A 27,965-nucleotide genomic window follows, 5' to 3' on the forward strand; every position below is an offset into this window, starting at 1 on the left:
CTGCCAGAAAAAATTACCGAGAATCCATTTCCTATTATTACATGTCATATTATTATGTTGAAGCAGTAATTAATTGCAATTTTTTTTCCCTGAAGATTTTGCTGTGTAAAAAGACTGGAATGCACTTGTGGGCTAATCCTCATACTCACTGTCATGCCATGTAAGCAGAATTGTGATGTTATGTGGAAATATTACCTTTTCTAAAACACATAAATTCATGAAACTATATTAGCCTAGATTTAAAATCAAGCTGGGTTTTTTGTTTTCTTTCTGGCCATCAGTGGTAACTTTATGGCACTTTAGTTCCAAATATAGTTCTGTTGTGCACAAGAAATAAAAAATATATTTTCATATATTTGTTCTGCTTCAAAACTATAAGGCTTTATATTCTAGCCATGTATGCCATTAATTTTTTTAAAATATTCTAAATATGCCCTTGCAGTAGCTTAAGAATAAACATTATAGAGAGAATTTAATCTTGATTACACAAGATGGAAATTACAATTTAAGGGTATTTAACAGCTTTAGAGGAGGTGTGCTCTATTGCATTGAGAAGTCATCATTTTGCTTTTTTAACTTCCCTCTGTAAAAAAGCATTTTAGCAATTGTGTAGCTTATGAACCAACTTTAGTCCCAGAGCATGTGCCAACTTCACAGCTGTCTTCTCCTAATTCCAAAAGCCTCTTCTGAAATTAGCTCTTGTCATTGAATACTCAAAATTTGGTTTCCTCTTCTAACCATATATTCAGAATGAGGAAGTTTTGTTTTAGTGAAATTATCTTCAAATATTCCCTTTTGATTGATTCATTGAGTAAAAACAGTTGTGCCTTTTTAGAACACAAATTGTATAACTGAAAGAAAAACGATGCATTTACTCTTGCCTAATTTTTCTCAGCTAGTTTAAAAAATAAAGACTAATATAGGGGCATATATATTAATATGCTCAAACTATAGCTCAATTCCTGAAGATATGGAAGCCAAAATTACTCCAGTTGCAGTGTTTTATATACTAGTGCCTGAAGAAGGGGAGCATATACCTCATGGTACACATTTGAGAGGTTTATTCCTTGGCCTCTCTTGCATTTATTGGTTACTTACTCTGTTCTTTAGCGAGATATAAATGGTAAAATAAAAGATCTGATCCCATATACTTAAGCAACTGTTTGAGGTCCTCATTTAAGAGGTGTTCAGGTCCTGTGTGATTGTGACACAGTTTGAACGGCCAGCAAACACACACCAGTGCTAATGGGCTCGTTCAGACCCTCAGAATGATTTAGTTGTGTGTGCTTGATTATATCAGCTTCAAACTTGCAGGGCTGGTAGTATGGAAAGGCTCATCAATACAATATATTTTCCATTACTGTGGCTATATTTATCAAGACCTTGCAGTATTTATAAGTCAGCATGATGGTACCTTTCTTCTGTAGCGTTAAGGTAAATAGGTTTCTCAGAGGTGTAAACTAGACATGGGAAACCAACTTCCAAGAGAGGTCAGAGTTAGTAAGCTAACTCTTCCTGTTGGTCCCTTTTTTCTTAGATTTCTTCAAATTTAATTTCTGATTTAAGGTTTGGGGCTGACTGCCAGTATTAAATGAGCTTAATTCTTATGATCATGTAAATAAATTCAAATCCTGAAAAAAATATTGAATAAACTTGATATTTACAGTAAAAGAAATATGTAAATGTAGCTTTAATTATTCTCCCTGTTAGAAGTTTATGTTTTATTTCCAATTTCTCAATTGAAAATGTTGTTAAGAATTTAAGTCCCATAAGGGAAAAAAAAAAAGCATGGAGTTGAGATTTTGAAATAAAGAAATTATAATTTCACTTTGATTTGAAATTGGTTTTCTTCAAGTAGCAGTAAAAATAAATGGTAATGAAAAATCTAAATGGACATTCAGGACCATATTTTATATTTCCCTCTGTAAAAAGTGATCATCAAAAACATCTAAAATGTTTGCACATAAATTCTAATGAGCTCTACTTACAGCATTTTGGTAAATGAGTGCTTATGAAAGTACCTTCTACAAAGTCAGTATAAATCAATGTCCACATACTTAAAGACTGTATTTCCTAGGGTGCTGAAGTCTGTGGTTTTCAAAGAAAAAAATAACAAAATTTTGCCAATGTTTAATGTAACTGGTTAGTTTTCAGTATTCAACTACTTAATCTAAAAGCAAATAACAAGCTTTGCTGTAGCACTGTCCTTCAGGGAGTGATACTTGCTTGGTTAGAAACAACTGGCTTTGCCCCAACATGCTGGAATAAGTACAAGAAGTTTGGAATGGGGAAAATTGACTTACATTTTCCTAATTATCTCAAAAGTAATTTGTCATGTCTAAGGTTTTGGAGAGCAGAGATATTGGCACCTGTGGTTTAGGACACAGGATGAGACAAATTTGACTATTGGAATAGAATGGTTTGAAAACTCTGAAGTGTCTAAAAACAATTGTTCATGAACCTGGATTGTTGCAAAGGTTTGTCCTCTTTATTTGTATCCAATTTCTTGAAGCTAAAGGCAAAAGTTTGTCTCTGGAGGGGGAAGCGTTGCATTAGTAAGCAGACGGGACTCAGTTTCTTTATGCAGAAAAGCTTATTCTTTATTCACATAACTCATTTTTATACAGTTTTCACAGACCTCATGTTTTACTCTGATTGGCTACTAGTTTTCTTGCTACTCAATTCATTGGTTAGTAACTGGTATTCTGCCTATCAAATTTCCCTAATTTTGGATTGTTTACATATCTTCTTATCTGAGTCTCATGGGACTGATTTCTTGTTTATGGCAGGTGCAAATTTATTTTTTTCTACAAGAGTAGGGTTTTATGCAAACGGATTCTCATTCTTAAGATTTCTTCACATGGGAACTTAGCTAGCTGCACTTAGAAGAAGTAACAGGCCAGCTAGTAATTCAACAGAGCAGGGCCTGATTTCATAAGGCCTTTCTTTTATAATACCTCTGCCTGTATGTAACAGGAACAGTGAGTAAGTTCCTTAAACAAAGCAAAGCTCATTGTTGACGCTGTACTGCATACAAATTATTTGTGGTATCAAGTAAAACTGAATTGCACGTTTGCAAAAAGTAATTCATCTTTGCTTCAGTTTTCAGCAACAGAATTAAAATATGAAGCAAAGATAACTTTTAATTTTTTGATGAATCATTTAGCTTAACCCACCCACTACAGCAGTGCATGCTGCCTGCCTGCTCCTAATATCTGCTAAAATACCATAGTTCACCCCCTGTCTACATTAATTGCTACACTTGGCAGCAGCAGAAGGAAGGGGAAGTGGTGTTTGGATTAATAGCCCGAGAAAACCTGTTAAATTTCTCATCTCAGCACTTCATTTCCCTATCTTCTCAGCTGAGGTATTGCAGCTGAGAACCAAATGCAGTGGCTTTTTCTTGTAAGGACAATGATGGATGGGGATATAGAGAGGCGTAGGAGGAGTATCTGGCTCACAAACAGGAGTGATGGGACCATTGCCCAGTAATAGAAGCTGATTTAAAAATGTACCTTTGCCCTAAAGCAGGGGTGAAGGAATGCTACTCTGAGCTCTCCACAGAAAATGGCAGACAGGCGTGGTGGCATTGGGAAAGGGATGAATGACAGCAGTGATACGTTTCCTAGACTGAACTGGCACCACACTTGCCTCAAAAAGAGCAGTCATGAAACAGAAAGCCAGAGCACTTCCCCCTCTCTTGTTTATTCTCCATTTAGGTCATAAACATTAGAAGACAACAGAACATTTCTCTCTGTGGTGACCTAAGTACCATGTAGGTCTCATCAAGGGCAGTAGGGCTGGCAGTGCCCAGAGGGAAGGATGTCCTTCCCCTGAGGGTCAGGGAGTGGGGACAGGTCAGGCAGGGGGCCTGTCAATGGCCACAACAGTGGGCTGCACAGCTTCTAGCTTGCTCTTTTTAATATGTTACTCTGTGGTTTACTGAACATGTGTTCAAGTGCATCTTCATGTGTATAAATGACTTAGTTCACCGATGAGACAAGTCCAGTGTCCAGTCTGATGGACAATTACCTTTGCTTTTGCACATTAAAATCTCTGTTGTTATTTCTGTGCGAGAGGTATCTATAGGAAATTTCAGATTAAATCTGTAAACAGTTTCTGACATGAAAACAGTGCAAAATAAATCAGTCTGTATAGCAAAACAAATACTTTGAGGGAAACCTAGAAGGGGCTCACTGTGTGGCTATAGGCTAGTCCAGAATCAGCATTAAATAAGAAAGGCTGAATTGTTGAGACCTTTGTATTTTCAGAAATGACATTTCCTGACCACAAAAATTCTTTTTATTATACATGTCTGTTTTATATCAGAAGTCACTATTAATTTTTAATTTACATGTGACAGCTTTTCCAAGACTGCAAAGCTAGCTTTTTGTCAGGATTTGACTGTATAATTGGGTGGCGTAGCTGGATTTGGTTTTAAAATAAATCATGAGAACTACTTGTATACTAAAAATGATTTATAATTAATCATATGGTAATATACAATTAATTGTAGTTAATGTGCAGTGCAATTAATGATACTTATTTTCTTTTTTCTTCAAGTAAAAAACTCAGTATTCTTTTCCCCCTAATTTCTTCATACAGAAGTGCAGCATTTTTAGCACATCCTTGATGGTTGCATACTCTTGGATCTGTTTCTCTCAGACTAAATGTATGCTTTCTGAAATTGATTCTTGACATTATTGATAGTTAGAATACGTGAATAAGTTAAATGCATGTAAAATTGTACCTGTATTGTATATTTAAGGAAACGTAGGTTGTATTGCCAGTGACGACTGGGCAATAAAAACCTATTTATAAGCCGTGGTGCTTCTGAGGATAGTGAATTGATGGATCAGGACAGATACTGAAAAGCAGGATTCTTTGCAGCCAGCATTTTGATCTGATGAACATACAGGGGATTTTCAGTTCTAGTGCAGTGATATTTTTTTCTTACCTTTCAACCCATAGGAATGTGATTTCCACAAAATTCAAATTTATGCATAGAATTTAAAAGCCTCTAGTTAAATGTAGCAGTTTGTTTGCCAGGTAGTGTGTGGGATGAAAGTAAATGAGGGGTTTATTGGTTTAATATTATGTATATTTGAAATTACTTGTGCAGCACATTGAAAGATAAAACTGTTTTTTGTCTGTTTGGAACATTATTGGTAAAAGGCTTTATGTTTACATGTGTAATTGGCTGAACTCCAAATTGCAGGCAGAATTTGCTTTGTCTTCCTTTAATTTGTGTGGTTTGGTTCTTCCCTCAGATCTCCCTGTGTTGCAGAATGTAGGCAGAGACTGTAGCAGCTCACAGTGAACACAAGCACAAATTATTTTCATTTTTTTTCCTGTAGGTATATTCACTGGGGGTGAGATTTCCTCCCATGGATGGTTCAAGCTACAGCAGTAATTTTATATATGTGAGCCCTCAAACTGTGAATTAAAAACCCTGTGCTGGGTGGCTTGGAAAAGGGAGTTTCTTCATCACTGGCTACAATTAAATAGGTGTCTGTAGTGCATTTGTTTTCCACTATAATGTATTAACAATTGTTTGTTTGTTTTCTTTTGTATAATTTGGTCAGGGAGGGTATGTAGAGCTAGAAAAGAACAAAAGAAAATGTGTCTCCTACTTTCAGATATCAAGTAAGCTGCTTGGGCAGGAATCCACCCAGGGCTATCGACAAAACCCCCAGTCACTTGATGGTTGTACCCCTCTGGCCTGGAAGCAGATGAAATTCTGCATTTGTTTGAGGGCAGCACCTCTTAATGTGTGCAGATAAAGTTGCTAGAAACATAAGATATGGGTAGGCTAAGGACACTTTGTGGCAGGAATCTGTGTCAGTTCAAAATTCACCTTCATTATCTCTGGGGAAGGGTTTCCTATTCCTCAAAACATCACCTTGGTGCATCTCCTTCCAAAGCACCATCTTGGTGCATGTCCTTTCCCCACTTGAGTGTGTGGACACAGAGAGACACCTAATTAAGAAGCCAAGGCGATACCATTTCCATGCTAAATCTGGTTCCTCCGGGTCTCCTGTGAATAGAGGTGTGCTCTGAGCAAGCCGAGACTGGGCCGTGCCGCGCGATGATCTCCCGCTGGTACTTTGACATGGCTGAAGGAAAGTGTGCACCCTTCTTTTACGGCGGCTGTGGCGGGAACCGGAACAACTTTGACTCGGAGGAATACTGCATGGCGGTCTGTGGCAGCATCAGTAAGTGCCCTCCAGGGTGCCCGCCTTGCGGGGAGCGGGCCTGGGCTCACACTAACCCCAGACGCGGTCTGTCCACACCTCTGCTCACCACTCGCTCCTCCTTGGCCTCCTGCTAACCCGGCATGGTAGTGGGTGACTTCTTGGCACTGTAGGTGCGCTCTGAGTTGGGGGCTGAGAGCTTATCACCTCCTAAGGTGAGGCCTATGCACCCATCTTCTCTCTATTCTCTGTCAAAGTGTACTGATGTTTCATGTGTCTGTTTGCACCTACAATGTATGTGCAGGAAAAAACACTAACTTTAGGGAAGTGTCAGGTAAGTTTAAAAATAGCTTGTATTTTTAACAGTGTATTCTCATGTATTTATGACCTTTTTTTTTTTTTTTTTCAAAGCTAAAAAGTATTAAAATGCATATTTCCAGATTTGTTTGGTTTTAGTTTGGTTGAATTCTTTGTGTGTGTTTGCAATGGAAAGGGGAGAAATGGTATTTGATTTTTTTTATGTTTTCCTAAGGGCTGTGATGCACAAAGATGTGAATCATCTCCCACTTACTTTAACTCAACTATATGTTGCAATGACTGTTTTTGCTGAAAAAATGGTGTTTGCACTGTTTGAGAGTGGTGGCTTTCTCCACCATACACCATTGAAGCTGATAAATTAGGTGCTAGTTTTATCAGATGGGTTCTGTTTTGAGAGCCTCTTGTACACTCTTCTCCCAATCTGCTTTGCAAACATGTACTCCTGGGAGAGCATCACCTGACATTTTCATCTGAGACGTTAAAGAGTGAGTACACGTCTCACTGCCCTGTCTGCTCGCAGGACATGGAAGAGCAGAATACAAGCATCATCTCAGGGCTCCTTTTAGAAAAAGGTTTTCCAAACCTGTTTTTTTCAGGAGCATTTTCAGTAAGTAGAAGGGTTAAAAATGCACAGAAACAAATGAAGAGCCCTAGCAAAGGGGTACTATGTGTGTCATGGAGCAGAGGAGCTGACTTGTATTTTATTGAAGCAGAAGCAAGAGCAGTCCTGTAGCCAGGATTGCTGAACTGGTGCTCCAGCAGCATTTTATCTTAGCGTCTTCTAGAGCTGTTCATGGCAAAGCTCAGGGAAGGGAGCAGAGAAATCTGAGATAATGGGAGTGAGGAGGATACTTCGTGAACTGTGATCAGCTCCTGCAACAAGACAGAAGATGCAGTGAAGGGAGAGATCTGTGCAGGAGGTTGGAGTGAGGTCTAAATGTATTTACTGACAGAGGAACAGTTTGAACCATGAAGTTCCTGTGTTAGGTAAGGTGTTTCCAGAGATGCAAAACACAGATTTGTCTCTGATTGCAGACTCTCTTTGGGAAGATAAATGATCTCTTCTGCTCAGGAGATTCTGCTTTGTCTCCTGGAAGTTGTTATCTGCTGGGTGTTTTTTTCCTCATATTCATTTCAATATAACAATAACAAGACTATTACCATTTCCATTATTCTCTTGGTTTATTCTGGAAGTTCAAATTTTTGGTCTAAGTCATTTTCTCTGTAAGGACAATGGAGCTAGGCTGAGTACTTGAGCTTCTTTGACTTTATCTGCACAATTCAAACTGATTTTTTATCTCCCATAGGGTTTTTTTCTGACTTCTTTTTTTCCTTCAGTAATTTCTCAAACAACAGTTGAGTCCATGAGGATACACTTTCTAAGCTATTTCAGTTATATTTTTATTCCTAGTTTTTAATGTTATGTCAGTGTGTTCTATACTCTCATATATACACCTGTATTTTCTGTTCCTGAAGTAACTTTTTCTTTTAGTTTCATGTACTGTTTCAGTCTCACCATGCTGTTCCTCCTTATTCTTCATGTTTTTGCTGAATAGAAATTGCAGTGAAAATAGTTGGAAGTGCTGAATATAATAAGTTTCATCATTGAAATGATGTCTTGTGTTTAGTACTAATCTAACGTTGCTGAAGGAGGTAAAACAGACACCATTTTTCACCCCAATCTCACAGAAGAAAAGAAAAATAGTGGAGAATAGTTTCCCTCAAGGCCACTCCTCTCCTGTCATTTTTTCCTCCCACCATCACCCTTAATTTAGTCTTTTGTGCCTTCTCCTCCCCACTTCATTATTATTAATGTATTTACTCCATTCTTACTTTTCTCTTCAAAGTTCAGATTGTTCTTGCTCCTTTGTGTCCTATTAAAACAGAAGAAAAATCAAGCCTCTCTTAGGCAGGACGAAAGATGGATGCTAAAGCACATAATTCCTTTGTCTAGCTGTAGTTTGCTTTTCAGGATAAACTAGATAGATTTTACAGAGTAATATGAAATAGTGAATAGCATTGGGTTTCTCTTGTATAGTGGGCAAATGGTGGAAGTGTGGGATGTGAGTCAGATTTTCTTTTAATGAATTGGAATTGGACTGAACCAAAATGTGAGGATGTTCTGTTGTCACAAATATCCATACACCATGAAATCTCAATACTAATATCCTGAACACTTTCTCTTAAAAAAAGAGAAAGTGGATTCTGCCTTCTTGCTAAATCTCTTTGCTTTTATCTGGAAAGGCGGGTCTGTCCTGTCATGCAAAGCCCTAAACTCCCTCCATGTTGAGTGGATTTGACTAGTGCTCTGAGGTCTGATGGAAATGATTTATCTGTAGGGTAGGAGCTACTGGTGTAATATTTTTTTTCATTTATCATCCAGCTCCTTGGAAATTGATACATAATTGTCTTAGAAGTAGAAGGCTTTGAGGCTGATGTTACCAATTCCTTCAGCCTGTCAGATTACCTGCTCAGTCTCTACTGATTCTTAATAAGAATGTTCAGTACAGTCTGTGGTTTCTGTTCAATATAATGATTCAAACTTCTACTGTGTAACTGTCCATAATGGCTTCTTTGAAGTCATAGAATCTGTCAGGTGTTTAATTTGGATTGAATTGCCTTAGGATGAGTATATATTGATAAGAATAAGTGAACATATTGCTGTTACCAAAGGAAAGATTTCTGTCTTACACTAAAAAGTAATCTATTGTATGAATTTTTTTACTTGTCTGTTAATTGTTGCATTTTAAATATCCTTAAAATTACAGGAAGTATATTTTTTTAAATGAGTGCTATCTCGATATTATGTTAATGTTTAATTCTTAACTTGGGGACTTAAAAGCTGGGAAAATACTTTCTCTTAAATGTACTTAATTTCTCAGACAGCTCTCCCAGCAGCTCCAGCAGCTGTCAGAGTCTGACATCAGTGGAATTCACTGTGTTTTCATTTGTTCCTCTTTCAAAGTGGGAGTGAGTTGAACTCTGGTGGCATAGTCAGTTTTTAAAAATTTTGATGTATCATTAAAATGACCTTTTATAAATATTTTTTTTATTTTATGACAGTACTGAATTTCTGTGGCTCACAACAGAGGGAACAAATAGGGTTCAGTGTTGTCAGTTCCCCTCCTGCCTTGCATAAACCCTAAAATGTAGTAGGAGGTTTAAATGTTGACACATGTGGTTTTATTTTTGATCATTTTAGAGCAGTATCACAGGTTTTTGGGTGAATTTTGGTAAAAATAGTATTTATTCTCTAGATTAAATACTGTGAACTTCCAAACTTGCTCAATCTCTCAGTGATTTTTAAGGGGCAAATACTGTCCACTTTAATTTTTCTTCAGAGATGTATTGCAAATAAAGATCTGTACCTTTTACAGCAGCAGCTTACAAGATGATACTCCTGTTGTCAGTCATTTCCTTTATCCATTGTTTATTTGTTTGGGATGTTGACATCTCCCTAGTTAGCAGGAAGTGAAATGTTTTGGCAGCTAAATTGCATGCCAACTTCCAGTGTCTAAGGCATTAAAAAACTGTGAGTTCTAATACCATAAATTGTTAATTTTGACTGTGACCTTTAGTGGATGCAAGTGACTGATTTCTGTTTCCACAGTTTCTTAGTCTATATGAATTTTCACTTTTATTTCACCTTTGAACCACACATGTTGTACTACACCTTTTAATAAGTAAGTGGGTGAAGTTTAGGATTCAAAAAGGAAATAATGCAAATGTTTTCATATCCAAAAGTTAGAGTACTACTAATTTCAGACATGAATAATTTAATTGATATAAGGTAATGCTGTGGGCAATGTTTACTGTAAGTTGTTTTGCTGGGTGTAATCACAGCATTTTTTGTTTTGGTTGTTTTAACTCTGTGGAACTTGATGACTCTTGTTTACAACCTTGGCAGAAGTCATGTTCAGGAAAATACTTTTGTCTTGTATTTTTTCTCATTTGAACCACACATGAAGAATTTAATGGTGTTTTTTTTTTCCTCTCATAAATATTTAAACTTATGATAAGTTGAAAGAGAATGACCTTGCAGCAGAGTATCACAAAGATGCTTGAGGAAGTTTTGCTTTGGGGACGTCCTCGCAATCAAGAAGCGCATCAAAGAACTTGGAAAGGCATGATCTGAGCCATTAATGGGTGAATTTAAATGGATATCAGCAAGGCAAAATTGTATTTGTCAGGGTTGGTGAAAAGGAAGGCATTCATGGAAGGTTTAATTGCCAAGTTCTAGCTGTGCAGGGGTAGGAAATGTATGTTGAAGTTCTTACTCAGGTGGCTTTTTATATGAGAAAATTCAACTTAAACCTAGTTTAGATGGCAAGTAGCACCTTTAATTAAAATAATGGATTGGGAATAATAAGAGTATGATATGTTTCATTGGGTGGGGCTTTTTCCCCTCCAAGGAGTCTCTGAGGAATTTCTGAGGAATTTTTCCCCTCCAAGGAATCTCTGAGGAATTTCCAAGATGCCTGCTGTTTGATGCCATACCAATTACCTAAATTCTAACATATTAATGGAAAACAGAATCAGTCTTCGCAAAGTAGGGGTTGGATATAGCTCATAGAGAAGGGACTATTGCTCACTTTGCTTGAATTACCCTAAATGCAAACCTTTCCACTACCAGTGTCACAGCTACCTCCTAGTTATCCAACAGGAAGGCTGGCTATTCGTGCAAGCTCGCTGATTATTTCCAGCCTTTGTGAAGGTTTTTTTAAATCAAAGTTATTACGAATGAAGTAACCATCTGTGAAGCCAAATTGTTGCTAAGGGAAGTATTTGAGGTATTTCATTAGGTACTGTGAGGTCCATAAGTGCTTTAAAATTGATTTGCATTCACATTTATATGTTACAATTTATCTTTAAAAATTAAACTTATGTACAAAGCATGTAACTTTGCAAAGGGCGTTTTGCTGGCTAACAGACTTTGTTCATTGCCATGCTTTTCTTCATACTTGCAATTTTTCTTTTGGCAGCATTCTAACCTATTTCAAGAACATTGTTTTGTTCACTCTGCAGAGCTCATGGTTTATAAAATGGGGTAAGGGAGAGGGAAGAAATCCTGACATATTTTTATGTACTTGCTGTGTGTAACAAGTTAATCTAAACCCTATGTCTGTGTCTTCCTCTGAGGCTAAATAGACTGCTGTATTCCAGTGGAAATTAGAACAGATGCTTCTTTATTAATTCATCTAAATTTGTCACATACTAAAGTAGAAATTTTTATTTTCTTCTCCCTCCCCTCCCTCTCTCCACCTTCAAATTTTATGTCAGTCCCTACCACAGCTGCTAGCACTCCTGATGCTGTTGACAAATACTTGGAGACACCTGGAGATGAGAATGAACATGCCCATTTCCAGAAGGCCAAGGAGAGGCTTGAAGCTAAGCATCGTGAAAGAATGTCTCAGGTAAGGGGAGATTTCTGTATTCCTAAGTGTATGAATTTGTCTGTCAAGTAATAAATGATCCTTCATCTTCTTATTTCCCAAGTCTTCATCCAGGTGCCCTGCCAGTTTGCAATGCTGTAAACACATAATTTACTGCCTTTCTGACTCTTATCTAAGAATTCAGCTGTCTGACACACATTTATGATTGTGTCACCACTGCGATCATAAGTCGCTACAGTTACTAGAAGGGTTAAATGAAAAAAAAAAAACCTGTAAAAAATGTCTCTCATTTTTGTGGGAGAATGTTTGTCTTGTGGGATTATTCATGTTTCAAAGCAAAGAACTTGGCCTCTGTATTAATTGTCCTTCTCTTGGAGCAGCTGAGGTAAGATGATTTGTGTTGAGCATCATCTGTGTGTGCCCTGGGGGTAGTGTAAAATCATGTATGTTCATTTAATGGTTTTGAGCCTCAATGTAACATGATATGCATCTAAAGTCAAAGAAAAGAGGAAAAACTAGTGCTTTTGAACTAAAAATCCAAACTGAATCAACCCTTTTCTTTCCCTTCAACCAAAGAGATTTGTGTAGCCTGAAACTGTACCCAGGTTTTAATCCAGTGAGAGATGAGTTACCCACTCTCTCAGAAACAGGGTTTATAATGGCAATGCCAATAAAAATGGTCACACTTCTGCTTTAATAACAACAAAGAAAAATATAAGAGGTTTAAAGGAAAGCATATTTTTTGAGAATGAAAACACCACAAAAAATGAATGTTGGTAAAATTCAGATGCACTTCATATACCTGTGTAGCTAATTTACTGTATTTTTTCATTATAACTTTGTTCCCGTGATGGGATTTCAGTGTGTCTGTCTGTTACTGATACATTATTAGCCTTTAGTTCTGTGCCAAAGTGTTATTCCAAAAATAAAAACAAAATGTTATGAGTGAAAATGAAATTAAGCTCTTATTGTACATCCATGCCTATTGGTACTGCAGCTGTGTCTGGCACTTCTCTAATAAATTGGGCAGCGCATCTTACCTGAAGCACTCATCCAACTGGTCCAAGCCACATACTGAGAATATGACATGTCATAGATAGGAAGATAGGTGCTCCTCATCTGCCTGGGAAGTGTTGAAGCACAATCAATCTGTCTCCTCTTTAAACTGAGAAAATAGAGCCAATTTAATGGACAGGGAATCTGGAGAATAAGAAAAGGCACATAGACTGCCTAGCAGAGGAGAGACCCTGCCTTGGCTAGGCGTGCAGAGGGTTGGTGAATAATACAGTCACCACCCCATCATTCCTTCCCCTTGAAACAACCTTTTTATAAAAAATGCTGTTGAGGTGGGTTTCTTGAAAGCAAAGGATAGTGCAGATTTCCTTGGCACAGTCTTTAGATTCTCACTGTAGTTCCATGTTTTTCTCCAAAATCCCGGTATGTAAAGGTTAAGCTGCATAATTAGGGGCAGTATTTGGGTGAACTGTGTATTTTCTGTTTTAATATGAGCATCTGGAGGACCCTGTCAGCTGAAGGGTGTGATTCAGAGGTTTGACTGAAACTGGAGCTGGTGCCCTCATTAGCACATTTCTAGCCATTCTTCCTGTCAGCACTGAGCACACAGGGGGTAAGGCCATTCAGCTGCCCCCCTCCTGCAATGTCAGTCCTCCAAAAACAAGTCAAATAACCAGCTCTGGCCAGTTCAGTAACCTAAGTTGGCCCTGGTAAAAAGCAGTATGATAGGTACATAAAAAAAATTAATCATTAAGTTGCCTAAGCTGCTTATGAAATCACATCTTAAAGGACATGTGTTTTGAAGTACACAGATCCCCTGCAGAGCTTTGAAGATCAGAAAGATCTTCAGGGAAGACCTAGAAGGGAAAGGTAATTTTTATGATTTGTACAGTATTGAACTAGCCTCTCCGTGTTAACTTGTGAAATGCTTAAAAGATAGTAGATGCTAGTAGAAAAGCCAGCTAGTTCACTGCTCTGTGTTTCCACACATAAACATCTATGTCCAGTACCACTGGTTTCCTCTTCTGGCAGTTTATTTTAAAATGGCTTTTTACATTTTATTTCAAATCAGATATGTTCTTAATAGAAAATTAAAATATATATGTAGCTGAAAATGAATGTGGAACTCTTACTTGTTATGTTAAAAATAATGCTGAATAAGTTAACTTTGCTGTGACACCTTTGCTGTCAATGATTTTCTCAGTGAAAATAAAAGGTAACAAATGAGAGTCATTAGCCAAGTCTTCCAGCCACACCAAATTTTGTTTTTTATTCACAGTCCAGTTCTTTCAAAGCTGAAAAGAGGAGGCTTAGAAAGCAGCAGAAATGCCCATTTTTCTTCTAATAAAAAGAGAAAAAATGATCAAGTAATTCTTTAATCCTGATAAATGTCATAATCTGAAATAGATTGGTTTGTTCACAAAACACAGATAATTTATTTCATTTAATAAAAAGTCTAGCTTTAAAATAGTATTGGGTTTGCTGCACAGCTTATTTTGCAACAGTCAATTAACTAAGAAAAAAATCAGATACATTCTAGTTGACATGAAAAGTGTAATCACCTAAGGAGTAGGGAAGTTTATCACTAAACTTGAAGTGAAATATTTTAAAACATATCATCAGGGAAAATGTAAATATTCTGCATATCCTTTTTCTGAGATTTCCTGTAATTTACCATGAAATTCTGACAACTTGTGTTTCTTTCTCTCTTGTATAAAGATGTTCACACAAGCAGAGAGCAAGATTCTGTCAGTGGTTATGTCACATCATAGTTCACAGCTCATGAAAGCCTTTTAGGAGGGAAGTTTGTCTCTGTGATGACCTGATGCACCTCTGGTTCAGACTCTTTTAATCCCTTGTGCTCTACAGTGTCCATTTCTTTAGACTACAGATCATGAAAGTTTTTCTGCACCACACCTGAAGCAAGAAGGCTTATAAACTTTCCTATTTTACAGGAAGTACTATAAGGAGAATTATATTAATACAAAATTTTAAGCTTTTCCCAAGAATTAATAATGCAGCCCCAATAGCAGGAAAACTGCATTCTCATGCAAACAGGGATAGCCATTCATTGATGCATGTGTAACCTTTAAATGTTCACTGTTCTCCAAAAGATAACAGGGAGAGGTTATGTTAATTGATTGCCAGGTGTCATGGTTCTTGTTTCTTGTTTTGGTACAATGCCCCTTTTTCTCTTTTCGGTTTGTTAATGGCTGTACAGCTCCCTTGCTTAATTAGTTACTGCTAAATAGCCTGATGAACCAGATACCAAACCTTACTCAAGGGAGCAGTATATTTATACATTTCTCTCCTAAGACACCTTGTGATGTCCTCATGTCTTAAATTTGCTCTTCCTTTGGCTGTCTACGATATTTTTGGAATTGCAGCATGTAGAATACTTATGATAGGAACTTAATGACACCTTGTGTCCTAGAATAGTTTTGCTTCTTGGAAGTTTTATTTCCCAAGCAAACATCTAAAAATACTTCAGTTCTCAACCAGCCTGAACAGGTCTGGTGTTCGTTCAAGATTTTTTTTTTTTTTTTTTTATCATTGCGTGCCCGTTGTTCTAACATCCTGGATACATCTTCAGCTGATTTTTAGTCCCAGTGACACTGTAGATTCACAGAATAGTTTGAGTTGGAGGGACCTTAAAGATCATTTAGTTCCATCCCCCTGCCATGGGCAGGGGCACATTCCAATACATCAGATTGCTTAAAATCCCACCTAGCCTGGCATTGAACATTTCCAGGGATGGGGCGTCCACAACTTCTCTGGGCAACCTGTGCCAGGGCCTCACCACCCTCAGAGTAAAGAATTTCTTTCTAATATTGAATCTAAACCTACTTTCTTTCAGTTTAAAACCATTCCTCCTTATTACATGCTTTGAAAAGTCCCCTCTACTGCCTTAATGAAGGCCCCCTTTAGGCAATGGAGGGCTGCTATAAGGTCTCCTTGATGTCTTCTCTTCTCCAGACTCAACAACCCCAAATCTCTCATCCTGGCCTCACAGAGGAGGTGCTCCAATCCTTTATCATCTTTATGGTCCTCCTCTAGACCCACTCAGGCAGGTTGATGTGCATCTTGTGTTGGGCCCCAGAGCTGGATGCAGCACTGCAGGTGGGGTCTCACCAGAGTAGAGCAGAGGGACAGAATGCCTTCCTCAACCTGCTGTCCATGGTGTTTTGGATACAGGATACACTGGACTTCCTGGGCTCTGAGCACACATGGCTAGCTCATATTTGGTTTTTAATCCACCAGGACACTCAAGTTCTTTTCCCACTGCTTCTCTACACCCACTCATTGCCCAGCCTATATTGATTTTGGGATTGCCCCAGCCCCAGTGCAGGAGCCCACACATGGCCCTGTTGAACTTGAACCTGTGGTTTTCTCAGGCCTGGCTCTCAAGCCTGTCCAGGTCCCTCTGAATGACATCCCTGCCCTGTAGAGTATTGTAGGAGCGACGGTGGGTGGGACCATCGGGACGGACGGAGACGAGAGATCTCTGAAGCCAGGTCTTGGAACTTGTGGTTTATTGCAAAGGGCGTGGGTGCAGGGGCCCTGTTTGGAGCCTCCAGCCACAGCTCCAAACAGGCCTGAAAGAGGAACTCAAAAGAGAGACCCGAAAGAACAAGAGGGCAAGAGAGGGAAGTTCCCGTTGCAATACAGTAAATCTTCTTCTGTGCTGAATATTCTAATTTTCACTAACCAATCTAGTACAAGATACAAATCCTATAGCATTTACATACAGCCTATAAGAATCACTACATTACCATACTGTGTTACATTTTAAACCCTAAAAACTACTCTTTGGACCCCTTCTGCCAAGCTAGTAGGGTCTGCTCTGACCCTTGGACCTGTCTGCAAGCAGAGGGTATTGTTTAATCAAAAGGGGATTACCTTCAGCCAGCCATACCATTGTTTTCCAGTTGTTCAGTAACTAAGGCTTGGTATCTCAAAGCTTGCTTTCATTTAAATCTCGCTTATAGTTTCCATATTCTCAAAATCTTTTGCCAGGCAATCATATTTATAAGGCTTTCCTGTTCCATCGTCCCCAACAAGTATCAGTCACACCACTGACCTTGGTGTCCCCTGAGATTGCTCTCATTCCTGCTATCCATGTCCTCAACAAAGATGTTAAATAATACCAGTTCATATATTCCCTAGATTCCACCATCTCTACAGTGTGTGGGAAGCCTGTTTCCTTCCTTAAAACTGTCTGGTTTATAGGATTACCCCCCTCAGTTGAAGTAAGGACTCTTTGGAGAAGTTTGATGATATTGCCAGAAAAAAGGTCAACTTAAGTGTGGAAAAAAAGGCCTTGACAAAGATAGACACCCTTTTGGCATGACTTACCATTTTCACTAAGCCAGCCTTCAGGCAAGTACCTCTGCTGGCCTGATTGTGCTAACCCAAATGTCTGCCATAAATTCTTCTCTTGCAGATATGCTTTTGTGCCCTAGTGTAAAAAATGGGAATGAATTCTGTTGCTTCAATACATAATGAAATTTTTGTACTTAGCTTCTCTTAATAATGAATGACATTTTCCGTAGCGCCTCTTTCCCTCTTACTGTCCCTTACAGGCCAATTTCAAAAAGCATCTGCCAGGCTCTAAAGCCTGAGTTTTGAAGAAGCTTGACTTTGAAATGGCTTGCTGATTATATCTCAAGCAGAAGCTGTTATTTTCCCTGTACAAAGCCTCCAACCCTTGAATAGCCCTAAATCTGTATATTTTTCATAGGTCTGTGCTGTCAACAGAGGAGAAGAGGTTTGTAAGTGTGGAGGCCAAGTTCAGCCTTCTTCTGCACATGTGTAACTGGGGAATTTTTTCTCCTCCTTGCTCTTTGGGGTCCTCTGTAGTGCTATGGCTTATTTCTCACTCACAAATCCCTGAAGTGATGACTTTTGGTGGGACCAGGAGTTCCCTGTGGGTGGTAGCATGGCCTGTGGATAGCTGTATCTTCAGTTGGTTAGCACACACACACAGATGCTCTCAAGCACTGAAGTCTTCTCAGTTACAAAAATCTGTCACTCAGGTCACAGCAGTCTTTACAGGAATATTGTTTCTGCAACCAGCCATATAATTCTGGTTTTTTCTCTTTCAGTTTTGTGTCACCAGAGCTGAACTCTGAGTTCACTAATTTATATCCCTCCCAACTAGCTGTATAGGCTGTCAGTTTATCATCCTGCCTTCCATGTCTTAAAAGGTTTAAAAAAATAAAATTGACAGAGATAGACCTGGTGTAGCCAAAGGTCCTCTTACTCACATTACCCACAGTGCTTATTTTTGTCATGTGGATTAGCAGAGGATTAGTTTGGAGGATAAAGATGGTAAGGGAACACTTGTTCTGAAAATCCATAACTGCTCTTTCAGAGTCAAAAAATTAGGCAGATGTCAGAGATGTGATTTTAAGACAGAAAGGGAGACAAGGAAGAAGAAAATAATAAAGTTGCTAATCTAGGCCAATGTTCAAGCTTGAGCACATCATTGTAGTTTATGACTTGGCTTAATGCCATAGTTTCTGGGCCTTCTGTAAGTTCAGATCTTGTTGCTATCCTCTCTAATAACAGAGGACTAAAGAGAACTAACTCTGTGAATAAAGCAGAAAGAACCCTGAATATTTGTTCAAATGTTGGTTCAAGTATTCTCCAGAATGGGATAAAACCCATAAGTGGTTAGATGTTGATACCAAAAAAATTTGATGTATTTTATTTAAAAGAGGTAAAGAGAAAAGAAAAAAGAAAAGAAAAGAAAAGAAAAGAAAAGAAAAGAAAAGAAAAGAAAAGAAAAGAAAAGAAAAGAAAAGAAAAGAAAAGAAATGAAAAGAGACAGACAGACAGGGAGAGTGACAGAAATGAAGTAGAAGCATATCACCCCTCCATGGGTCTCAATGACGTCTCATTGTTCCCCTCCATCTGATCTTCTTGGAAGTGAGGGTCCCCTGCTGAAAAGCATAGAATCCTGTGGATTAATATACATTTGGGCAAGTGGGAACACACAGGTGCCTCCCTAAGGGGGGCCAGTTAGACACTGTCCTTTGCAAGACTGTGGATCTGTTGCATCACGGATTATCACATGCAGGGTCTTGGGACTCCTTTGGGGGCTGTTATGAACTGGCATAACACAGAAGACCAAAGCAAACTAAGTCTCTGTGAATAAATTGGATAGGACCCAGGGTGGTTTTAAATATACCCAAAAAACATTATTTAAACCAAATGAGGTTAGATGTTGTTGCCAAAAAAACTTGATATATTTTATTTAATAGTAAAAGACTCAAAGAGAAGAAAGATGAAAGAGAGAAATAGAAAAAGAATTGTGCGTGGGGCGTGGGGGGACCAGGATAGAGTGACAGGGGTTAGGTAGAAACATACCACTCTTCTGGAGGTCCCAACAACATCTCGTTCTTTTCCTCCATCCCATCTTGGTGGTGAGGGTCCCCTGCCATGGTGGCGCCAAAAAGTATAGAATCCCATGGATTGATATACATTTGGGCCAGGTGGGAATGTCCAGATGCCTCCCCTAAGGGGGCTAGCTTTGACACTGTCCCTTGCAACACTGTGGATCTGTTGCGTCATATTGCAGTGCTCTGGTGCTCTGGGGATCACTTTGGGGGGTCCTTTGATGGGCCATGATACCCCTCATCTGTCCTTCACATGGGTGTGGCTTTTCCTGGAGTGGAGGGGCCCCTGGGCTCCTCTGTACAGTGTATGATGGGCATTCACTGTCTCTCACCAGAGACTTTTTCGATATGCACCCAAACCCCTCCTGCTCCCACCCTTTGGTGGGGGTCTGTGCAAGCCTGGCCACAGATAAGCCTGGGGCTATAGCCTCCACCCCTGAAGGTGCTCTGCTGGGCCCTGCAGTGGATACTCTTCCAGATGCTTTAATAATAGTGTCACTTTTCTTATCTCTGTTCCTTAGGAGGTTTAACTCACAGTTCAGAATTTCAGTCAGGACACCCATTCAGGGTGGGCTTGGGTGGTCTTCCGTGCAGCTTTTGATATGTACTTTTGCTATAACAGACAAAACCATAAAATTTCAGTCTCTGACACATCCTGCCATCAGTGGCATGTCAGGTCTTCGGAAAGATGCTGCCTATGTACACAAATTGTTTTCTCAGCCCCCACAGTCATATGGCCTAAGCACAATTAAGAGCTGAATGCTTAATGCACACTGAATACACAGCAGCACTCTGAGAATTAATATGTTTTTTCCAGAAAACATGACTGTGCTCTAAATTGTGGTGTCAGTTATTGTCATCTAGTTCTGTTTTGTCAGAGAATCGGTGAAATCTCCTGTACCAAAGCATTGCAATAGTAGCAGGCGGGGGATGACCTGTAACTTCAGTGCACTGCCCATCATGTTCTCTGTCATTAGTTCCTTGCTACAACTCCTTGTAAATTTTGTTTTCCTGCTGCCTCAAAACTTGGCTTCAATTTAAACATCAATGAGTATTGTCTGATGAGAAGATAATATAAACTGAAGAGGGAGTTTTAGGCTGACAGTTACATTGGTTGGAGTACAGTTCTTGGGACTTAGTTTTCAGTAAAAGAGTGGGGTGAAATAAACTATTTATTCTAATTATTCTAATTGTTAGTGTGCTAACTATTTCGGGATTCTAACTATTTATTTTCAGGTCTTTACTTTTAACTGCTGCCTAACTATGCCCCTGGTGAAGCCAAAAAGCAAGCAAAACAATTTCTCAAATTTCACAAAAAAATTTAAAGTATACAGCATCCCATTAGCTTCCCAAAAGATGAGTCTCCATTCTTTTGGACTGTTATTGACACCAGAATCTCTTACAGATAAATAATTTTGCTGACAATGAGTTTATCTGTTTTTACTATAACTGATGTCTTGAGATACACTCTGGGGTTTGGGGTGAATAGGAAGATTGAAACTTGGCAACAAAATCCCACATATTAAGTTGTTTTGGAGTGCAGGTTTTGGCCTGCTGGGTAATCCTACAACCCTGTATAGAACTGAGAGGTATTACATTTTAAGGCCTGGGACTTGTAAAAGTCTCATTTGAGCCCAGGTTTGTGTGTTTTTTTGGGTTTTTTAAGGCACAGGCTCAGCCAGGTACCCTTAGGCACCACCAGCACTTTCCAGTCTGCTCATCAAAGAGCCTGATTAGCAATGTCTGGTGTGGTGTGTGGAAAAACTGGGAAGCCTGAGAGAGGAGGTGAGTGCTGGTGGCTCAACTTGCAAACATAAGACACAGCAAGTCTTATTTCTCTTGCCTTAGGTATTGGTCTTGGTAAAATTTTAGTTGTCCATGTGGACTCTCAGCTTTTTCAAAAATCATCTTGACAATTTTTATTAAATGTTGTGAAAGTATGTGTTTTATTGAGAAGGGAAGGAAAGGAAATGTACATTGTGAGTACTTGCTTACAGGTTTCTTATCATGCTAATCCTGCACATAAATAGTCACCTATTTGTGTGCACTTCATTCAGTGGGAGCACTTGTTCCTATATAAAAAGTATTATCTGAGGAGATTGCTGTCTAGTTGTGAAATGAGTGATGCCGTTACAGATGACATAAAGGTTTCAGACCTCATGGGCACCAAGTTAACCCACTCCCTGACTATTGAAATACTACTGCTCTGTGTTACAGGGAGAGGAGGCTTCTCACATTGCTGAAAGAAATGACACCGAAAGATCTCCTACATTATTTTTCTGACAATGTTGTACTTGAGATACATATTCAGTTCTTGAAAGTGTTTCTACAACCCCTGTTTCTGGACAAATAGCTGGACTAGCACAAATTATGTGTAATTTTTGATCTGCCTTACTCAGGCCAGTGATGCAGTCTGACTAAATTAAAAGCTTTCGTGGTGCCAAAAATGGTGGCATGATCCAATTGGAATGCGTTGAAATTTACACCCTTGGACAAAACTAGTGGAATTTGTTTTCTTTCTGTCTGAGATGAAAAAGGGTTGGTGTGTTTGCCCATGGAGATCTCCACTTCCCTTGCTTGAGGACTGGTTAACGTGTTCCTTCACAGTGGAGTTGTGAGAGCTTGGTACAGTGTTCAGACACACAAGTACTGCCTTTTTTAAATTTAATAACAGGATCTTACTTTCATAAAATGTTGTAACTGCCTTTTTTTTAGAGATAAAAGGAGGAGAGGAATGTAAAAATACGACTTTTGGAGCTTCAGTGCTTGTCTGCTGCTGAGCCGTGGGACAAGGGAGGAAAATAGCAAAGTCACACTCCTTATTTTATTCACTAGGTCATGAGAGAGTGGGAAGAGGCAGAACGCCAAGCAAAGAACTTGCCAAAGGCCGACAAGAAAGCTGTTATCCAGGTAAAGGAAAATGCAACCACAACCTTACCATCTGGAGCCCAGATGGTAAGGTTAAAATAGAGGGGGTGCTGGGTGTGATGTAATTTAATAATCTACTTTATGGAGATTTCATGTTATTCTCTACTCTTCTTTTCCCATCTATGCTGATGTCTTCTCTATTTCTGTTGTGATTGATGGTTTTTTTCAGCACTTCCAGGAGAAAGTGGAATCACTGGAACAAGAAGCAGCAAATGAAAGACAGCAGCTAGTGGAGACTCACATGGCACGAGTGGAAGCCATGCTGAATGACCGTCGACGCATTGCTCTGGAGAACTACATCACAGCCCTGCAGACTGTCCCGCCCAGGGTGGGTGTCGTACCACAAGCTCTGCAGCTGTGTCAAAATCATTGTAGTTGCCCTGGGGGAAATGTAGATGTGCCCAGGTGCAGTCTAGCTTTGGAGCCAGGCTCTCACTGTGGAAGTGAGCTTTTTTATGGAAGTGCTGCATGCAGTTAGGAGGTTTAAAAAGTCCATGAATCCATTGTGAATAGCTTCTGTATTAGATCCAAAACTAACTTCAGGTTTTTTTCAAGTGTTACATGGATGATTGCCCAGTACAGTGTCAGAGGTGTGCCTCTGAGTACCACTCAGGGCAGCAAGGGAGACAGGAATGAAACCGGATAGTTTAAAGAACAAGAAAATAACAATGAACAAGAAAAATAAAATTAAGCAAAACCAAATATTTGTACTCTTGTTCTGTTCTCAGAAGCACTGTCATGCAGGCTCCCCAGCAACTCAAAATTTGATCCTTATTCTTGATTCCTGATGCAGCTTAGCTGTGCTGCTGTACTTTGCTGCCTTTGAAAATGGGGTGCAACTGTTCAGTATCCAGTGTTAAAATAGTATCGTTTCATCATCCTTGATGGGTTTACTACAGGAAAGGAGGATTAGTGACAGCTGGAAGCAATATGCCTCTAGTTATTAAAGCATTTGGAAATTTTCCCCTTAATTTTGTACATTAAATAGGGGAATTCAAATCCATCATTCTCTGTGAGCAGATTGATTCTGTAATTTGCTTGTATTCCCTCTTTCATATGCATGCCAAATTTTTGTGGATTTATGTATTCCTTTCTAATCTTTGATGGTAAGAGAGGCACATTACCTGTGGGAAGGTGGTGGTGGGTGACAAAGACAAGCAGAAAAGAAAATTGATGAAATTAAGGGTTTCAGGTGAGGGAAACATACAAGAAAACTTTGAAAGGTAATTAATTAACCTGTTTACTTTGCACATAAATTAAAGTGAGCACATAATCCTTAAAATCAGTTTAAAATGCTTCTCCTCTAATTCAGCACTATTTTACTGAAATATAAATTCTTGCTTAGAAGTGCGTGTAATGTACATTAATCCATCTGGGTGTTTTTCCCATGTTTTCTTTTTCTTCAGAATTTACTCTGGTACCTTTTATGCTTGGGAGCAGTGTCTGTTCACAGAGAGAGCACAGGGCAGGTTGAAACTAGTCTGGTTTGGCTATTTGGACAGGGAAGAGGAATCTACAGGGGGGGCTATGCTCACTGTCTCAGAGTTTGGGAAGCTCAAAGCATTTCCTGAATCCAAGGAGGTTGCTGTGGAAATATGCAGTTGGAGGCATGCCAAAGTGTTGCTGCTGAATTGGTGACAAAAATCCTCCTGTGCAGCAGGAAACAACAGTCCAGCTCTAATACTCCACCCTTTAGCTCTGCTTCTCCAAACCCATTAATTTCCAGCTGTGGAATTCTTCACATATACTTAATTTTGTTGTTTTTTTGTGAAATAGCATGGATTTCAGCTCTGTTTTTATACAAAGTCAGATTTCAAGAAATGTGGTCAGCTAATTGAATTTTCCAGAGTGTCCTTTTAAACCCTGGCAGGTTTGTTATATTGAGAATTAAGAGTTTTAAAATAGTGAGCAGAAACAAAATTTGTCTTAATTTGTCAAAGTTCAAAAAGTTGAAATACTGAAAAACAAATAATGAGATTGAATCAAATAGTTTTCATTTTATTTGGCTGCCAGAGGAGTCTTTGAGAGGGGAGGCAAATGTAAGTCTTGGGCACCATTATAGCAATGTGATTTTGATGTGTGAGATAACAAGTTTTGTTACAAATTAGTAGAAATTATGAGAAGGCATCTTTAACTCAACAGAACAGGATGTTGATTTATTTGTCTTGCCCATGAGTAAGTGTTTGCAATCATCTAGTTCAACTTTTCTTGAATATTTCTAAAATGAGCTACTTCTCCATGATGAAACATGACCTGCAAGTTAATAATGTAGCAAGTGAAATATGTACTGAATATGATACACAAGGTATTCAGAATAGTGAATGAAAAGAAGCAATTGTTGCACATTGCAAGAGCAGTAATGGGAAAGAACTGATGATTGATTTTTCTCTAAAACAAGGTTAAATAGCATTGTGAAAGATTCCTCTCTGATTTAGAGTGAATTTTGATCAAAATGACAAGCCAGCTTAGAATTTCCCATGGAAGTTCCATGGCACAAAACCAGGAAGTTGTATTTTCAATACACAGAACTGCTTAAATATGGTTTTAGTGTGGTTTCTTTGTAGTAAGTATTTTGGATTTCCACAAGAAGAGATTTTTTTCTTCCATGAGGAGAGATTTTAGCCATGCAAACTACATGTGATGTTTTCATTTTCCGAGCTCAATGAAACTACACTGTTTCATCACTCCCTTAAAATCTGAAATAGCAGGTGAGGATTAGTATAGAGATCATGGTCGGGAGGGACATCTGCATGTTTATATATTTGTATTTATGTGTGTGTGTGTGTTTATATATAACTTGCTAGAATCTGGATTATGGGCATTTTAGATCTCACATACAAGACCACAGAATGAGTCATCTTTCAAATAAGAGACAAGGCATATTCTCTACTGTTCTAGGTAGAACATTAGTTCTTAATGGTGCATTGTCACCCTAGGTAGTCTGTGTAGCCCAGATACATTGTCTATGAACCTGTCCACAGGTATTGAATACATGCAAGTCCCCAGGTACTCAGGAAAGCTATATAAAATAGTACTTCGACAACATTCTCCAGCATAAATGGGATTTTAAACTAACAACTATAAAATACTCAAAGACATGAGCACATCTGCTGGACGGTTACAATAGCTTGTAAGAAGGACTATGATCAATCTCAGTTGTAGATAAAAACAGGTGTTTGAATCTGCTGAGAAGGGAGAGCTTTGGAATGAGTTTGACGGTGTTACAGTATGTGCTTAAAATAGTTGGTAGGTTCACACCTTATTAGATGTGTCTTTTTTGCTGCATTTGCCTGAATAGTGTGTGCCATGAGACTGGATTTAAGCTTCTTGCCAGCCAGTCCAGAGTTTTGGAGTTCACAGTACCCGTATTATTCCTAACTAATCAGCATAGTTAACAAAATAAAATGTATTCAGAATTTGGTGCTGGGTTCTCTTGCCTAGGAAGTCACTGGCCATTCTTCTCACTGCCTAAATGACAGTCACCAATGTCATTGATAGTATCCTGTTTGCCTTCAGAGGAAGACCAAAACAAAAAAAAATAAAAGGAAACAAGCCATCAAAACAAGTACAGATCACTGAAAATAGTGGAATTATTTCATGAGGCTTACGTAGCCACTGGTGGCTGATCCAAGTTATTCTGTGCGATGTTTTTTACTAAGATGACTACGGCCATAAACATGCAGAGTTTCCCCTGGCAAAACACACAGCAGAACTTCAAGTATTAGACCCAGATTTTTTTTAAGTTTGGTGATTAGTGCATTATTTAAGAAGAACAAGAGGTGCCAAGCTGGCCCAAAGATGTGTCAGCTTTTGTTCTTCTGTCATAGACAGTGTCAGAGCTAAGGCCTTGGGAACTTAATTAGCTGATAATAGAACCACTTTGATTTATAATTTAGTCTGAAGGTTCCTGCCTAGGGTTGAAGTAATAGACAGCTATGGATATAATGACTTAATACAGGGGGTCTGGGTGCATCTCCTCAGCCTGTGGTGCCTTTCCCTACCTCTGTGCTTGACCTAGACCATTCCTTGTGGCCCCTAGTCTACCATCACAGGAATTCATATTGCTACTTGGTGTACTGGATTTAGGTGTGAATCCTGCTGAAACCATTACCAAAAATCAGTAAAAATAAAAACTCCTTAACACTAGCATAGCATTAGGGAGCAAACATTCTTTATTCAGCCAGGTGCATGAGGGGATATCTCCTCCAAAATTGTGCATGCTGTACAGAAAAACCTTCTGTTTAGATACTGTATTTTACATACATATTCATAGGTTTTCGCAGAAGAAATATCTATTTAATAGTGATTTCCTCAAAATGTCGTAACTGGGCTGGTTGCTTTCCAGCTCTTCTTCCTGCAGAATAAGCATTTTGCAGTTCCATAGGCTAGTGGTTTTTGAAGAATAAGCTTTGTATTAATCCACCAGTTGTAAACAATTTTTAATCTGGCAACAGAAATGCTTCTGCAAAAAGTGTCAGTATGTGAGGAACTTTTAAGCAGAATCAGTTCACTCAATAATGACATTTAAAAGAAAATGGGTATGAAGTACAATACAGAAGTGGGACTTGAGGTGAACGCATTTTGATGATGCAGAAATTTGTCAAAACTCTGCAAACAGTAGATCTACTGCTTTCTGCATCAAGAAGAAAATTATCAATTAATTTTTTTTTTTTGCCTTTTTTTTTTTTGCATTTTTTTTTGCATTTTATGTTACATTCAACTGTAGAACCTTGTGCTCATTTATGGTAGGTGCCCCACTAGGGTATGCAAAGCCCAGTGAAGAGTTGTCATTATTCATCACCAACTCTGGCAGTTTTGCCTCCAGCCATAGCCCTAAAGCCATGAGGCAGAAGTGCTGAAAAATAGTTGGGCAAGTTGGAAGTCTGACCTGATCCAATGTAGCTGGGACTTCCAGAAAGGAAGAAGAGCTCGTTTAGGTCATGTCAGATGTTCAAGGGGTACCACCACCTTTTGGGGATTTTTGATCCATGTGGAAATGACCTTGTGTATTACCTTAAGAGCTGGGGCAGGGCATGTTTCCTAAAGGTCACAGTAAAGACATTTTTGGCAATAAAAAGTCTTTGTGGTGAGTCTTCTAATCCTTTTCAACTTCCATATCAGGGGGTCCTGTGTACATATACATCTCAGATCTCAGCGTTCCATTCAGAGAATCCTGTTGTTTCCATAGATGCCTGCAGTACACCCTAGGAGTATGTGTGTAGTGCAATGCCCTGCTGACCAGGAAATCCTTGTGTGTCTCTGCCAGGTGACTCAGTGCTTCACAAGGACTTCTTAGCTCTGGATCACTTGTTAAAGCAATGTCACAAGCTTTAGGCCATGTGAGATCACCAGATCTGAAGTGTGCATATGGATAGTTTTAAAACCAAAACACTCCCTAGGTTTGTATTCCTACACAGAGTGAGATTCTAGTGTTTTGTTGGGGTTTCTTTCCTGCTTGAGAAAAAGCAATCTCTGCCCCTCTAAGGAAACACCTTGCATTAAATATTCTTTCATTGTCCAAAACTTGAATTATGGATTTCTGCTGCCATAACAAGATTTCTTGGTCAGACATGCTGGAGGAACTGATCTCCATTTCTACTTTATAGTCATGTGTGTGGGACATTTCTCAGTGTTGGAAGAGGCACTGAAAGTGGGCTGCCAATGTACCCAAGTGACTAGTACTCCTGTTTTTGGTATTTGTTAGGTATTTTCAAGAT

General features: G+C 38.9%; 1 protein-coding gene across 4 annotated transcripts in view; it reads left to right on the top strand.

The window, feature by feature from the left end:
• APP (amyloid beta precursor protein) overlaps nucleotides 1–27,965 on the top strand; it is a 180,225-nt gene that overhangs the window by 99,261 nt on the left and 52,999 nt on the right. For 2 of the 4 annotated variants that reach the window (XM_053969332.1, XM_053969326.1), the window contains exons 7-10: nucleotides 6,048–6,215; nucleotides 11,793–11,926; nucleotides 22,156–22,230; nucleotides 22,418–22,576. In XM_053969332.1, coding sequence (XP_053825307.1) covers nucleotides 6,048–6,215; nucleotides 11,793–11,926; nucleotides 22,156–22,230; nucleotides 22,418–22,576 — 536 coding nt within the window. The remainder of the gene's footprint in view (nucleotides 1–6,047; nucleotides 6,216–11,792; nucleotides 11,927–22,155; nucleotides 22,231–22,417; nucleotides 22,577–27,965) is intronic. The other 2 variants (XM_053969349.1, XM_053969342.1) reach the window with 1 other exon arrangement.

The sequence above is a fragment of the Vidua macroura genome, chromosome 2, assembly GCF_024509145.1.
Source record: "Vidua macroura isolate BioBank_ID:100142 chromosome 2, ASM2450914v1, whole genome shotgun sequence".
NCBI lineage: Eukaryota > Metazoa > Chordata > Aves > Passeriformes > Viduidae > Vidua > Vidua macroura.